Consider the following 14192-nt stretch of genomic DNA (forward strand, 5'->3'; position numbering starts at 1 on the left):
GGCAGGACTAACTTTCCCCAGCAGATAGTGACCATACATACTTGACACAAAGCAGGACTGCAAAATGGCTCTTACCTGTCCTGAAGACCTGTCATTTTAGGAATAAGCTTTATGGGAGTTTTTCTTGCAAACCTTACATGGTTTCCCCCTGCTCATAAGTGCACTAATGACACGAATCGTTAGCGAATTGCTTTCTCAGGCTGTGTGTGTGGTTAGCAGGTGTGCTGAGAAGTGTGCTTTGGTACCTTGAACAACTGTATAGGAAGCCTCCACAGAGGAGAGATTTGTGATGACCGTGACATCGTCATCCCGATTAGAATTCTCAATGTCGATGGTAATAGACTTTTCCATTTCTCGATGAAGGCTAGTTACCACTCCAGTGGGACGTGTTACATTGGTCAGACGCCCTTCATGATCATAGCTAATAGAAAAGTTAGTGAGAGCAAAAAAGCATGAGGATATATGTTCATTTCAATACCCAATGTATTAATAATGCACCACATTAGTGCAAAAAACCCAGACTGAAACAGATTTTCAAGAACATCCTGGCCATATCTATTTCTCTGTTCTTGAAAGAGTTTATAAGGATGAAATAATATTTTTTAGAGATACTGATCTCAACTACATGGGTGCAAATCCAGGCTAGCATATTTTAAATTATTAATTAAATTACTATGAATATATGGAGTGATATTTGGCTCAAACAACTATAATTAGTAAATTAGTCTGCATTTTAATAGTTGCATTTCACTCTAAGGAAGTGGACTTCTGATGGACACTGCAATAAACAATTGCATAAACTGCACATTTGCTTTTGAATACTTAGTGGAAACTAAGTATGGTCTTAAGTGACAAATCAAGGAATAAACTTGCCATAAAGGATTAAAAAAGACATCATCTTGACAACATAATAATTTCATTTAGATCTTATCTGTGGTATTGAACTGCATTTTGGGGTCAGTATTTTGGCTCATAAAGATGAAAGATGAAAAGCACAGGATAGGTTGGAGTTGCACAAAGGGCAGCAGTCAGCACTCAGAATAGACCTTAGAAGATGAGTTAAATGCTCCAGAGGCATAAAGATGAAAAAAAAAGAAAAAAAAAAAAGAAAAAAAAGGGCTTTCCATTATTTTATTGAGTTAAGTTTCTTTAGAGGTATAAAGGCTGAGGAGGGGGGAAGGAAGGAATGCTGCTGGAAATCAAATCATACCCTTTCCCCCTGTCCTTCAGTATGCTCTGTTTGCTAAAGAAGCAATCCCTTGGATCTTAAGGGTGAGAAATGGGGACCTGAAACAAAATCAGCATTCCAGTCTGACACTCTGCTTGCTGCAATTCTCTACTCGTGCAAGAGTCTCTCACCCAGCCGCTACCAAAGTGCGCGTGCTTCTAGGGAGCAGAAAGGCAAGAAAAAATGTCCTGTGTAGATAAAGGGAAGAGTTTAGGTAGAGATTGAAACCAACTGGTCGTCCTTTGAATGTAGAGATCCAGGGAGCAGGAAGCCTGGAAGAGAACTGGTAAATCCATTGCATTGCCTGAGAGTAACAGAAGAGGAGAGGAGCACATTTAGTGTCATGGAGCTAGCTCAGTTCATTGTAGGCTGTGGTTAGCTGTAAAGATGAAAAAAAATCAGAGCTCTCAACATGGCTTTACAATTAAAACACTCAATAAACCTCAGACTAGGCCACCTCAACTGTACAGCATATCTAAAAAATTAATACAAAGATTGGCTCCTCAGTTAAGACAAACGAAATATATGACTTTCAAATCCATTGCAAATGGCTGCACCCATTCAACTGAATATTGGGGAGGAAGGAAAAAAATCACCTGTGGAGCAACGAGTCTTACCAGAACCAATGGAAGTATTAGGCAAAGAAGGAAATCAATTAAACAAAGCATCATGCGACCTAAAAGGGACCAATAATACATTGTGTTCATTTAAGTAGTTCAGGATCAAAGAAAGATTAAGCAGCATGATTTTTCTCAATATAGTCACAAGTTTCTCTCCACATATACATATATTTTTATATATATATCTATATTATCACATCAGCAAGGTACTGAATAAAAGATAATATGTTGAGATAATCTACGAAAGTGGGTCTAGTTAAGTCTTAATAAAGGTCTTCACAAAAAAATATTGAAAATTACTCAGAAAGAATAGCTAAAGGAAGAACTTGATCCAGCCAAGCATCTGTCTGGCAAGGGAAAAGAAAAATGGACAATTTCAAAAATCTTAAAGGTTAATGGTACCCATTAAGAGTCTGTATGTGGTGTGTTTCGTGACAAGCAGAGTGAGGAAGAGAACAATTAGATGTCAGATCTTACAGCAGAGACAGTGGTATTTAGGACAAACTGGAAAAGTCTGTGAGTATCTCCAGTGTGACTCTGCAGCACTCGGTGAACTTCCACAAAAGCGGCTGGTGAAATTCCCCGTCAGCAAATATATTTTAGGCAATGCAAATGAGACATTAATTTAAACTCTTCATTCACATTGCTGGGTTTTTAATTAACCTAGGAAAAATTCCTGGGGATTGCTGTGGGCTACTCACTGGAAATCTCTGTTCAAAATGTAAGGGCAGCCTAAAAAGTAAATACGGATGTGGATGTACAGAGACTGAAGCAGAAAAATGAAAATATTTCAGTGCTATTTCAAGAAATCATTGTTTTACCCCTGCCATGGGGCGTGTTCCTCAGTGCTGGTCATAGATTTGAAATCAGCAACAGTAGAGACTAAAAGAGTTTATAAGCAAGTGATGGATACACTTAACAAAATACATACAAAAGTACTCTCCTTGAAGATCTGCAGACCATTTAGTTTACGAGTTAGATAGATAAAAAAATCACTACTTAAATGATATATACACACTGTGATACCAATATATAAAGGAATTTCTACTTTGTCCATTGTATCAAAATAAAATCTTATTTAAAAAATACCTTAAAGGTAAAAAAAAAAAAAAAAAAAAGAATATAACAGAAACCTTTCATGTACCACAAAATTTAAGTGAAATATTCCTGAGGGTTTTTTTAAATTTATGTATTATGTGAGAGCAAGTGCTCAGTAGAATACAACACCCAGACATTTCTCTGAATAATAAGAATAAACTATATATGAATTAAATGATTATATATGTCTCTTCTTCATGCCATGAACCTGGGTCTAATGAAGTAAAAAACAAAATTTACAATGAAAAATACATTAATTGACCCTGTGTCTTCTTCAGAAGCAGTCTCTACCTGTTGCAGTCTGTGACACAGCATCAGCCTGGATGAACCAGATCTGATAAGGCAACCTTTACATTTTCAAATAAGGTGGGCTCTGGGTACACTGAAATCTCTGAGCTTTTGTTACTGACTTCACTTAAGAGTAAGGCTTCATCCCAAGTTTTTCTACTAATAAAATTTCAAGGGCAGATAACCTTTCTTAATCCCAGTATCTTAAAAACCAACAAACAACAGCATCTCCCCACTGCTACCTCACCAATACTTTGCTAACTGTGACTGTGACTGTCTCCCTTGTCAGCAGGCAAAGGTTTCCCAGGACAGATCTGGGTGACACCAGGCACAAAGCTGGTGGCTGTCTCTGCCAGCCTGGTGGCTCTGAGCTGGCCATGGCCAGCCCATGGCCACACCTATAGCTCAGCCTCCACTGTGGGACACAGCTGAGCATGTGGCACCTTCTCAGGTAGCTACAAGCATCCATGCATCCCTTCAGTGTGCTTGTGACAGTGCCCTGAGGGCTGCTCTCTCTTGTCCGCTACTGTGGCCCCTCTGTTCCTTAGGCAATTTTTATGAGCAGCATCCCGGTCTCTGAGGTTTGAGTTGTGCTCCCAAAAGCTCGTGGGTGGGAGCAGGAAGGACAATGCCATACCCAGCACTGCAAAAAAGGAGGGACAGTAGCTTCTGACTTCACACAGAGCTGGGCAAGGCACAGATCCACATACATTTACATACATCCCCATCGTCTCTCCCTTTTAAAACTGATTCAAGAAGAAAACTGCAGCATTCTCTCAGGATGCTCCCTAGACCAAGTGGAACTGCTTCAAAGATCTGTGCTTCATGCCCAAGCCAAGCTTAAATTACCCCATGTGAGCCTGCTGGTAGCTGTTCTATTATTGAAGAGCCTTGGCTGTTCCTACTGCAAATGAGCTGCATGCACATGCACAGATGCTATCTATAGAACTCACATATGGAGTGTGCACACACACAAAACCAGCTTGTGTCTGCAGCTCTCTGCATATGCAGATGCACACCTAGATCAACTGCACAAATTTAATTCTGAGAGCATTTTTAGGGTCAAGTTTCAGATAAATGAAAGGAATAGACCCAACAAGGTAACATGGCACTCCAGTGTCTGGTTGATATAAATGCACTGAAATAAATTTTTCATAAGAACTTTAGCTCATGTAGTATTTTACCACTTAAAGACCTCTGTTCTTTTCCAGTTCTGCTGCCATATTAACAATTTTGAGTGCTGATTATGTCTGTATGAATGCATGAATGTAACTGCACAAAAAACTATTTTGTTGTCCTTATAAATTCTCATTGGCTAAATACTTTTTCCATCTTCAATTGATATTAACTTACAGCTACCAAAAAAATTGCAGAATGATGAATACAGAATTTTCTCTTAGGAGCTGTTTCAAAGAACAACAAGAAAACAGAAACCAGAAACCAGCAATGAGTGACTGTGGACTGTGATTAAGTTTGTATATTAGATTTAAATAATGTCTTTATGGTTCTCTTATCTCTGTGCTCTATGCTTATGAGAATGTATGTACAAATCTGTGAGAAAGTAAGTTAATTCTGCTGCCTCATCAAAGTTACTAATTGTCTAAGACAGTACCTCAGGCTGTAATATTTAGAGTTAAATATGGTATTTAACTTCCACTGACCTGAGGCAAAGGTTGTGCATCTTTTCTTATTTGATCTTGGAAAAAAATCTGCAGCCCTATGTACATGTTAACTGATATTTTCTGCTGACATCAGTAAGACATCAAAGCCCCTACCTTCTGTATTTCCTTAGGAATCATAATACAATTTTTCTAATTATCCATGCTAACTTAGCACTTGGTGTGACTCTCGGACACCAGTTCTACCAGTTTAGTAACTGGTAACTTTCTGATGACCTTTTTTAATATTTCATTGATTTTCCACGTAGAGTTTTAAATTACTTTGCTATTTAGTTTTCTATAATTAATTACTGGTGTTTTGAGAAATAACTAATTTATATGACTGAATCTTGGGCTACCTACTGAGGAAAAAACAACAACAAAAAGCCTTCCTAGAAGGGCACCCACATCTCCTCAGCAATAATATGAAGTTTTATTCTGTCTAGTCCAGTGAGCTGTTACGTGAGCTTGTAATCAGCAGGTAGTACCTCCATGCAGTCATGTAATGGAACTGTTTTTGTAACGAATTTGTGGGAAAGAAATAATATTTGCAAAATATCAAGGAGAAACAAGCCACTCCCCACGTGAAGCCCCAAGCTGGAGGAGTCAGTGGTTGGGCATGCAGGGCCCCACGAGAGGGCACTGCTTTCCTTCCAACGGGAACCGACTGCAGCAGTCCGGCTGTGCAGGGCGGACGCTCTGAGCACACCGAGCACAGTTTCCTTCTATTCCTGCATTTCTTACGTTTCCTCTAAACAGACGAAACAGGTGGCCAAGCTGAAGGCATCAGTAAACTAAGAGGTGTGCGCCATTGCTAGTCTGCAACCTTGAAAATAAGCCTGCCATTTAAAATTAAATATAAAGCCCTATTCCTATTTTCTACTCACTGATTTGGGGAATGATATTTATTAATGATTAACTAATTCAGACAAAATATATGGCATCAGACTTGCCATACTTAAATATATTTTTTCAATATGTCATTTAGCTTCTCTTTTAAAAATTGTTTTGATCAAAAAATGGCAGTAAGACTACTAAGAATAGGATAAATATTAATAAAAATCTGACTAGTTTTTCTAGATTTTTAATATACTTTTGAACCTCATCTCTTCAGATGAATTTCATTTAAAGAGGAAGTTCTGCCTATTTAATCTATATGCTCATGAACACCAGTGTGCTTTTGGGTTATCTACAAATTATGGAAGTTACACCAGGGGTCTGACAGATAGCTGGGGATCTAATTTCCTCACTTGTCTCAGGAATGAACAATCAGTGAAGTTAATCAACATTTTAACAACCATGAGTAATATACGAGGCTGAACAGAAAGAGAGATAATTTGAGTTCCAAAAGAAGCTGCAGCGTGAGGGTTGCTAGAGAGAGGCAGCTCAGTGTGGGCTGCAGTGGCAGTGCTGGGCTGCTCTGGCTGGGGGCTGTGGGCAGCTGTGCTGACCACAAGGACCAGCTTAACTAAGCTCTGGCTGTGGCACACGGTCCTTTGTGCTGGACAGGGATGAGCTGCCTCAAACTCAAAGCCCGGCAGGGATTGAGGTGGATCAGCACCCACCCAAAGGACCCAGCACAACTGACGCCATCACAAAGCCACTTAACCACGTCCAGCATCGCACTGGATTGAGGCACAATGGCCTTACTCAGTATCAGTGAAAAACCTACAACAAATTGCAGCAGGGTCAGTCTAGGACCTACTCACTACCATTTGAAAAATAAATGTATGCTTAATATATCCAAAAACATTCTTACTCATAAAATGTTGTCCATCCTGTTTCATCACTCTTCGTTGCTAAGAGACCACTGTTTCCATTATATGTCATTAATCCGAGCTCCAGGGTCTGTGTTGAGACCAGCTTGAGTCCACCATTAGTGCCAACAGCCAGCGTGACAATCTGATTATCCGGCATCAGTAAATGGCGGGGCATCCCACTGGCATCCCGACGCACCTTCAAGGAGTTGCCATTGTTGTCCATCACCTCCGTGACATCGTTATCGCTGCTATAGGTGAAATTGTACAAGTATTCCCCGGTAACGAGGCTGAGAGTGTACTGGTGAATCCCATCAGCATTGAAGACATACAGCTCCTGTTCTCCTGGAGATGCAGCTTCATATTGGTTAAAGGAATTAAGAATGGGCCTGTTTTTACTGACAGCCCTAATGCGGATATTTCCAAGATCAGCTATGTAGATGGTACCATCTGGGGCCACAGCTAAGGAAGATGGTGAATTTAAGATGGCATCAGTGGCATACCCATCATCCCCAGCATAGCAATTACAGTTGACATCATTTTTGCAATCACAGTCTGAAGCTGCCCCTGCAAGAAGGCATATTTCTCCATTGGTAGTTACCTGGCGTAGCCGATTAATTTTTTTTTCATCTGTCTCACTGATGTAAAGAACTCCTGTGTGTGAGATGGCAATGGCACTGGCTGATTCAAGTGCAGAATGAATAGCCAGTTTGCTAAGAGAGTAGTCTATACCAGGAACCTGGCAGTGCATGGGGCGTCCAGCAATAATGCTAACTTGATGGTTTTCTGTGATCCGTAAAATAACATTGTTCTCTAGGACATAAAGGGAGTTGTCCATGGGATTGACAGCGAGATCAGTAGGCCACTCCAGCCGTACCTATGAGTTGCACAAATTATTACTGTAAAACTCGAAACTGAAAAGTACACTCCTAGTGCTTAAAATTCCACGTGTAACAACAGCAAATTAGTGAGGGGTTTATCAGCGTAAATCATGAAACCAAGTCATGAACGGCAACTATTTCAAACAATGATTTTGTTTTTCAGAAATATTAAAGCTACGTGCAGTTGTAACTTTGCCTAATTGTGTTTCTGTGCAAGAATGAACGCTACATTGTGGAAGCTCTACAATAATTACAGAAAAACAGGCAATTAAGACAATAACTCCCATTATCTCAACCTTATTTCTCTCTAGTTGCATAAATAAACTGTGTTAGCCACAGTAAAAAGGATGGTTCACTCATTTCAGTAACAAATCAAATACGTTATCATCTTGTGCTGCGCGATGTATTTCTTAAGTGGCCAGGCAGTCATCCAAAATAGATGCCCATCTCTTCTAAGGCAGAGAAGAAAATAAATGCAGTAAGAATCTACCTGGGTGACATCCATGCTGGAATCACAGCTGAGAGGTCGAACAGCAGTTAGGTCATTGGAGCCCAGCAGGGTTGATATAATTCCGTTTTGATCCACTTTTCTAATCATAGTGGCGTCAACAAAATACATGAGTCCATACTTATCCACTGCAATTCCTGCAAATATAAAACCCAGGCATCAGTGCAGCAGCAAAGCTCCTGCCTTCAAGGCAGGCTTTGTCTTGTTTACAAGATGGTGAAATTTGTTCACTTCCCCCGTTCTTTCCTCCCTCCCAACCTGAGCACAGGTCCTGGAACCCTCCAACAACCCATAGTTCTGCCAAAGAAATAGCATCAAGCAGGTTTATCCTTCAGGGCTTTAAAGAAAACCACAGAAATCCCCAAACAAGCCAAAGACCCAGCAAAATGCATCAACTTATTTCTAGATTCACATTCTGTATATTACATAAACCCAAATAAAAAATTGTCTCCTAATTTTACTCAGAAATTTGAGGCATTGCTTTCTTCACCTGAAGAATCTAATGAGGATGAAGAATTTTTAGAAATCTTTTAAAATACCTTCAAAATTTTTTGAAAACTAGCAGGACATTGTATTATTTCTGGATGTTTTTTTAATTCTTTGACCTGTTGCAGTAAATATACAGAAAGAACATCTGGTGTTTCCACATGAAGACACAGGGGTTGCCAGCCTAAAATAAAAAGGGAAGGTTCAATGCCTGTCGCATTGTGAGTCCTTAGAGAGGAAAGGCACAGAATGAAAGGGTGCTCCCTCGGAGGAACACACGGATGCTCCTGCTGTTTGGGAAGGAGGGCAGCCTTTTTCTCACTTGCCTTTCCTGCTTTGATTTGATGCACTGCCTTGTCCATTTCTCAGGCTGAAAATAAAATATTGATCTAAAAAAATTCTGTCTTCAAATGGTTGCAGTGCCCATCCTATTGGGCAGTGAGGGAAGATACAGCTTCCTTTTAAAAATTTCTATGTGTTAAGTGGAAGTACTTCCTATACAAAGAAACTGGACTTTCCATTTTTGTGTATCTCTTTGATCATCTAGTTATTTTCAGCCACTCAAAAAAACCTAAATATGTTTGAAACGCCTGGCCAGACACCTGATTAATTCATCCTTACAATTAAGAAGAAACAACAGAGAAAAAAAAGCCTTAAAAAGAAATGCATCCCCAAATCTCTGTATCACCTTGGAAACTTCTTGTCAAAAATTAGAAACTGGAAAGGGCAAAAATCCTTTTATTTTTTTCTCCAACTCTTAAGTAAAAGGAGATACATAGAGGAAAACCTCAGAGAAAAGCCACAGCAAGCAGTTCCTCTCCCCAAAGACTGCATCTCAAACAGTAATCAGTTTTCCAGTTTACACGCTTGCTTCTTGGAGTGAGCAGTACCCTGCTAATTTGTGTTCTGTTCTCCTTTTGCAGCACCCAGTGTCGGGGTAATAAAGTTTGCTTTAACTAAACAAAGCACGAACACTTGCCAATCCACTGTAATTAAAGCCCAGAATAAAAATCACCGAACAAGGAGTGATTTAATTGCCAGATAATTATTTCCACATCCAGCCTAGCTGCACGCAGTCATTTTCTCCGGCTTCTTTTCCTCCTTTACCTCGAGGGCTCATTAGGGTTGCGTCCACTGCCTTCCCTCCATCCCCGCATCTGGCTTCATCAAAGGGCAGGCACTGCTCTCCTGTCCCTGCCACCACTTCAGAGTTACCAGCAAGGTCTTTGGTGCCCGTGAGGGACTTGACTTTGTATATCCGTCGGCTATTGGTGTCCGACACGTAGAGTGAGCCTGAAACAGGGTCCACGGCCAGATAGTATTTATGAGCGGGATTGTTGCTTTAGAGAAAAAGAAAGCATAAAACAGAAACAGCTGAGCAGTCTAGAAACTTCACAGGCTTTCAGAGCTTGGATACTCATCAGGCACAGAAAGATCTGGAAAGAAAGTCTGACACCTTCGTACAGAGGTGAGGTCTGAAGGACCATCACCTGAGGCCCTAACTTGATTAGGGCCTGGTCAGAGGGATTGTAATTTTAAATCTCACTCATCCTTCTACACTGAACCTTGCACAGCAGAGCCCAATAAGCCAGAGCTGCACAGCAGTCTTTCCTCTTGATCTCTTTAGCCCTTTAGATCTGCTCCAGGTCAATTCTCTTCGGCTTATCTGTTTCCCCGCTACCTTATTTAACTTCCTTTGGAAGCAGAAGTCATAGGAGTAAGATCAAAGAATCAGCTCTGAGCTACTTAGATTACTTAGTCACAAGATTTGTGAGGTTTTGTATAAATAGGAGGCAGAGGCATAACAAATTTATTTCTAAAGCAAATTTGTTCTCATTCATTCTTATCAAGAATCTCATTTACAGCAGATGAAGTTGGTTATATAACTAGAGCCAGAGACCCCAAGTGTCTGACTTTAACTCCAAACCTTCTGTCATTGAAAAACTGGTCCTCAGTTTGTGATTGGAATGGGCGCTCATATGGAAAGCTACTTCTCTTCTGAAATATATGTTTTTTGACAGCTTGTCACATTTTGGAACTACTTTAGCAAATCATCTGCAAATTGAGAAATGTCAATCTTCACAATATATATACATTCACACACACAGAACTGCAGTGCAGAAATATTTTCAAAATCTTGCCTGGCTAGTTTTACTCAGTTTATTTGGATTTTAAGCATGATGTGAATTTTCCAGCCTTTGGAGCCTATGGGTGAGCATAAATAAGGTCAATGGTGGTTTCGAAGCATAGAAGACAAATGAAGACAGGAAGAAAAAAAATGAAGGTTACTTACCAGTAACCAGAGATATTTGCCTCCAAATATCCACACTCCTAGTTTCATGTGGCAAAAGTGCCCATCTCCAAGAGTGAGGATACACAGAGGTAAGTTATGATGGACATAAGCCATTTCTTGATCAGAATCGCTGAAACTACAATAAAGCCACTTTTGGCAGATGGATCCATTGGCACACAAAGGTGACTGTGGTCGTGGGGTCATGACCAGATTTGGAGGAATGAGGAGGCCCCAATATATCACTTTCTACAGTTAATTTCCTCTACGCCAGTCTTTGACATGCCATGGGTTTAGGTCAATAATGGTTTGTTCTAAGACTGTAGAAAGTAGAAAGGAGACTGGTTTGATTGCAATTCAGTTGGCAGTGGCAATAGCATCTGCTGAAGTCTAGGAGTGTAGAAATTAGAGATGAAGAAATACAATAAACAAAAAAATACTGGCAGGTTTATTTCATGCATGGATCTCAAAGTACTTTAAAAAGATGGGTGTAGCACCCATTTTACAGAGGAGGAAACTGAGGCACAGAGAGGTTAAGTGGTGTAGACAAAGTTATGCAGGGAAACTAGTGACATGCTAGTGACATCTAGAGATTAGAGCACAATCTCATTATTCCCCAAATTCCTCTCCTTATCTTCAGCAGCAGACTGCACCTCTTCACTACGCCCTTATCACATTCCTTCTCATCCCTCCAAAATAATGCTCAATCTTCTCTGCAACATAGAAAAATAATTCTTTCCACTTTAGAGATTCCTCCAGTCTCTCAGGTATCTGAGCCATACAAACACCTGCACGTTTGTCATTGCTTTGAAATTCTGCTGTTCTCCCACCACGCTTTCCCCTCACGCTGAAGATCACGCTCTGCTGTGGCACTGTATTTGTATGTGCTGTACCTCACAAATACACCCAAACTTAGCTCAAGGCTGCCCTGCAGCTGGTGCCTTTTGCACGGCCCTTCTGAAACGAGGCACACTCCCCCACCCTGGCCAAACATGGACCTGAGGCAGGCACAGACAGGAGCTGGGCACAGACAGGAGCTGGGCACAGACACTGCTGCTTGCACCTGGAAGTGAAGGCCCTGCTGGACTCAGTGGTGAGAGCTGCTCACAGGGCCCAGGAGAGCAGCAGCCACCCTGCAGGAATGGAAGGGTCTCTCTAGTTTTCACACATGATTTTGCCAGCCTGTGCCCACCTCTGCCTCCCCTCTGCCCTCAGCCAGCCCTAGGTGTGCCCTGCTGCTACCAGGACGGGATAAGAAATGAGTCAGGGTAAAGAGCAATGGCAGAACATGGGCTTATTTCCCTCTCCTCTCCTGCAGTCATGGTGCATCCATGGAGCTCACCCTGCCTTTCTCCTCTGGAATCTCCCCCAGGGCAGTTGTGCCAGGGAGTTAGTCACAAGCTTTGATTCCAGATCAAAGAGCAGCAAGCTGCAGACTTGTTCCATACTCCTTCCCTCTTTCCTGAGCTAGGTAAGGGAACAGATAGTGGAAGACTTTAAGCAAATTTCTGAGGGAAAATGACTGCTGGAAGGTAACATGCACTCACTGTGCTCCCAAAGAATCGATGAGACCACTACCTCCAACAGGGACTTGTTTTATAAATGAGTACTCAATAATTCTCGAACTGCCATCTGAGCAATTAAAGACCTCTGCCTCTCTTTTCTCCTTGCCATTGTAATCTTTCACTTGAATTATAGGAGGCCAAGGGTTGTACCTTGTTTTAAAAGATTTTCCATGGCATTCAGTGTTGCTTAGAGGCCTCTGCCAATAATGTCTGTGCCTCCAGCCCCCCGAGTGAATGTGTGGTCACACCCACCTGCAGCCTCTCTCTGCTCTCTGAGGGAGCCGGGGGCCTGCCAGCAAGTGCAGCTCATTCTCCCTGTTCTTCTCACAGATGCATCAAATTCACAACAGTGCAAAACCAGCTTTTCTTTAAGTTTAACCAAAAGAGAAGCTGTCCAGAGCAAATCTCTAAGCAGCTGAAAAATGAACTAGGCTTAGTTGAAGCAAATGAGGAACCTCCGGCATCACCAATAATCATTAGCAAATCGTGAATGAATTCATCCAGATAAGAATAGTTAGGGGTGTTACACTTACTATGCCAAAATATACTGTTAAGGGGAAATGATCCTGTTTAGTCCAAACCATCTATTGCATCAACTTGCATCACAGAAATGGAAAGTATGGTTTTAAAAGGGTAATGCACAGGACACTATGGAATAGTTTACAAGAGCTGTTCTTGTTCTTGCCCTTGATTTTCTCCAGGGTGAACGTCCTCCCTGTCCCAGATGTGGCATGAAAGGAGGCACAAGTGTTCCCTATGCTGCAGCCATCCAGAAGACCTGGTGTTCTCCTCCTGACATCCAGGAAAATTATGCCTCCCTCCTGAATCTCACAGTGACTTCATCTAGTGGTTGCACACAGCCAGCCCCACAGGTTGGCTATTAAATGTGTTTGACAAAAGAAATATAAACTAAATTATGGCAAAGGACAGCGGGTTCAGAAAATCATTAATGACCAGAAAATGAGTTTTTGACCTATATGCAGTCATTAGTGCTTTTGTGAACCTTTCTGGCATTTGTGAAAATGCTGTTGTAGTTTACCTTGACCATTTAGACCAATTATAGACACCAGGGAAAGGTGTTTATCTAGAAGTTAGCTTGGGGTTCATTATATTTGCATTCTACTAGAAATTTCTAATTACTTTCAGAACTCATTGGCTGCTTTTTGACAGCATTTCATAATTGCTAATGCTTATCATATTCATAACACACAATTAGCACATAAAAATGTTTCTATATATGGTACATGAAGAACATAACATTACACAAGAAGCACAACACAAAAAGCAAACACAATGAAGCAAACAAACCATATCAAATTATATGGGAAAGAGCTCATGTCTTACCTATGTTTAAACTCTTTATTTCTTTATTGAAAGGGAACAGAAGAAAAAAGAACAAACAGTTAGCTGAAGAATAGATGGTAAAGCAAACATAGTATTTGTTTTATTTTACAAAAGGACACAGGAGAAGATATCTCTTTTCAGCACTAGCCTTAGCTTAGTTTACAGATGAAGAGTGACTGGGAGGGATAGAGCTGCAAGCTAATTCCCTATAGGATACCTCTCCCCCCACCCCCCTCCCCTCATATTTAGGAAACTTTCTGAACCACTGAAAGAATTTTCACATGGAAATACATGTAGCCTGGGGGCTAGGAGTGAGAGAAACTGGCAGTTCTCTGAATACAGAACTGGGCAGGGGGAAGCACTGGGCTTAGGATATTGTCTGCCAGTTGGAGGCAACCTCTTTAATCAAAATAGTTTTCCAACAGGCTATTTCTAGACAAATTTTTACTATGCAGTTTGTTTTTCTCTC

At 40.9% G+C, this 14192-nt stretch overlaps 1 protein-coding gene across 15 annotated transcripts in view; it reads right to left on the minus strand.

Moving 5' to 3' along the window:
- Window positions 1–14192, minus strand: part of TENM2 (teneurin transmembrane protein 2) — a 655728-nt gene that overhangs the window by 15222 nt on the left and 626314 nt on the right. For 12 of the 15 annotated variants that reach the window (XM_042025410.1, XM_042025408.1, XM_042025406.1 and 9 more), the window contains 5 exons: window positions 13724–13744; window positions 9632–9864; window positions 8021–8175; window positions 6652–7526; window positions 246–421 (listed from right to left, as the gene is read on the minus strand). In XM_042025410.1, the coding sequence (XP_041881344.1) occupies window positions 246–421; window positions 6652–7526; window positions 8021–8175; window positions 9632–9864; window positions 13724–13744 (1460 nt within the window). The remainder of the gene's footprint in view (window positions 1–245; window positions 422–6651; window positions 7527–8020; window positions 8176–9631; window positions 9865–13723; window positions 13745–14192) is intronic. The other 3 variants (XM_042025409.1, XM_042025403.1, XM_042025400.1) reach the window with 1 other exon arrangement.

Source organism: Corvus kubaryi, unplaced genomic scaffold (assembly GCF_017639235.1).
Source record: "Corvus kubaryi isolate FWS band 111438036 unplaced genomic scaffold, C.kubaryi_AGA036_p1.0 37270, whole genome shotgun sequence".
Lineage (NCBI taxonomy): Eukaryota > Metazoa > Chordata > Aves > Passeriformes > Corvidae > Corvus > Corvus kubaryi.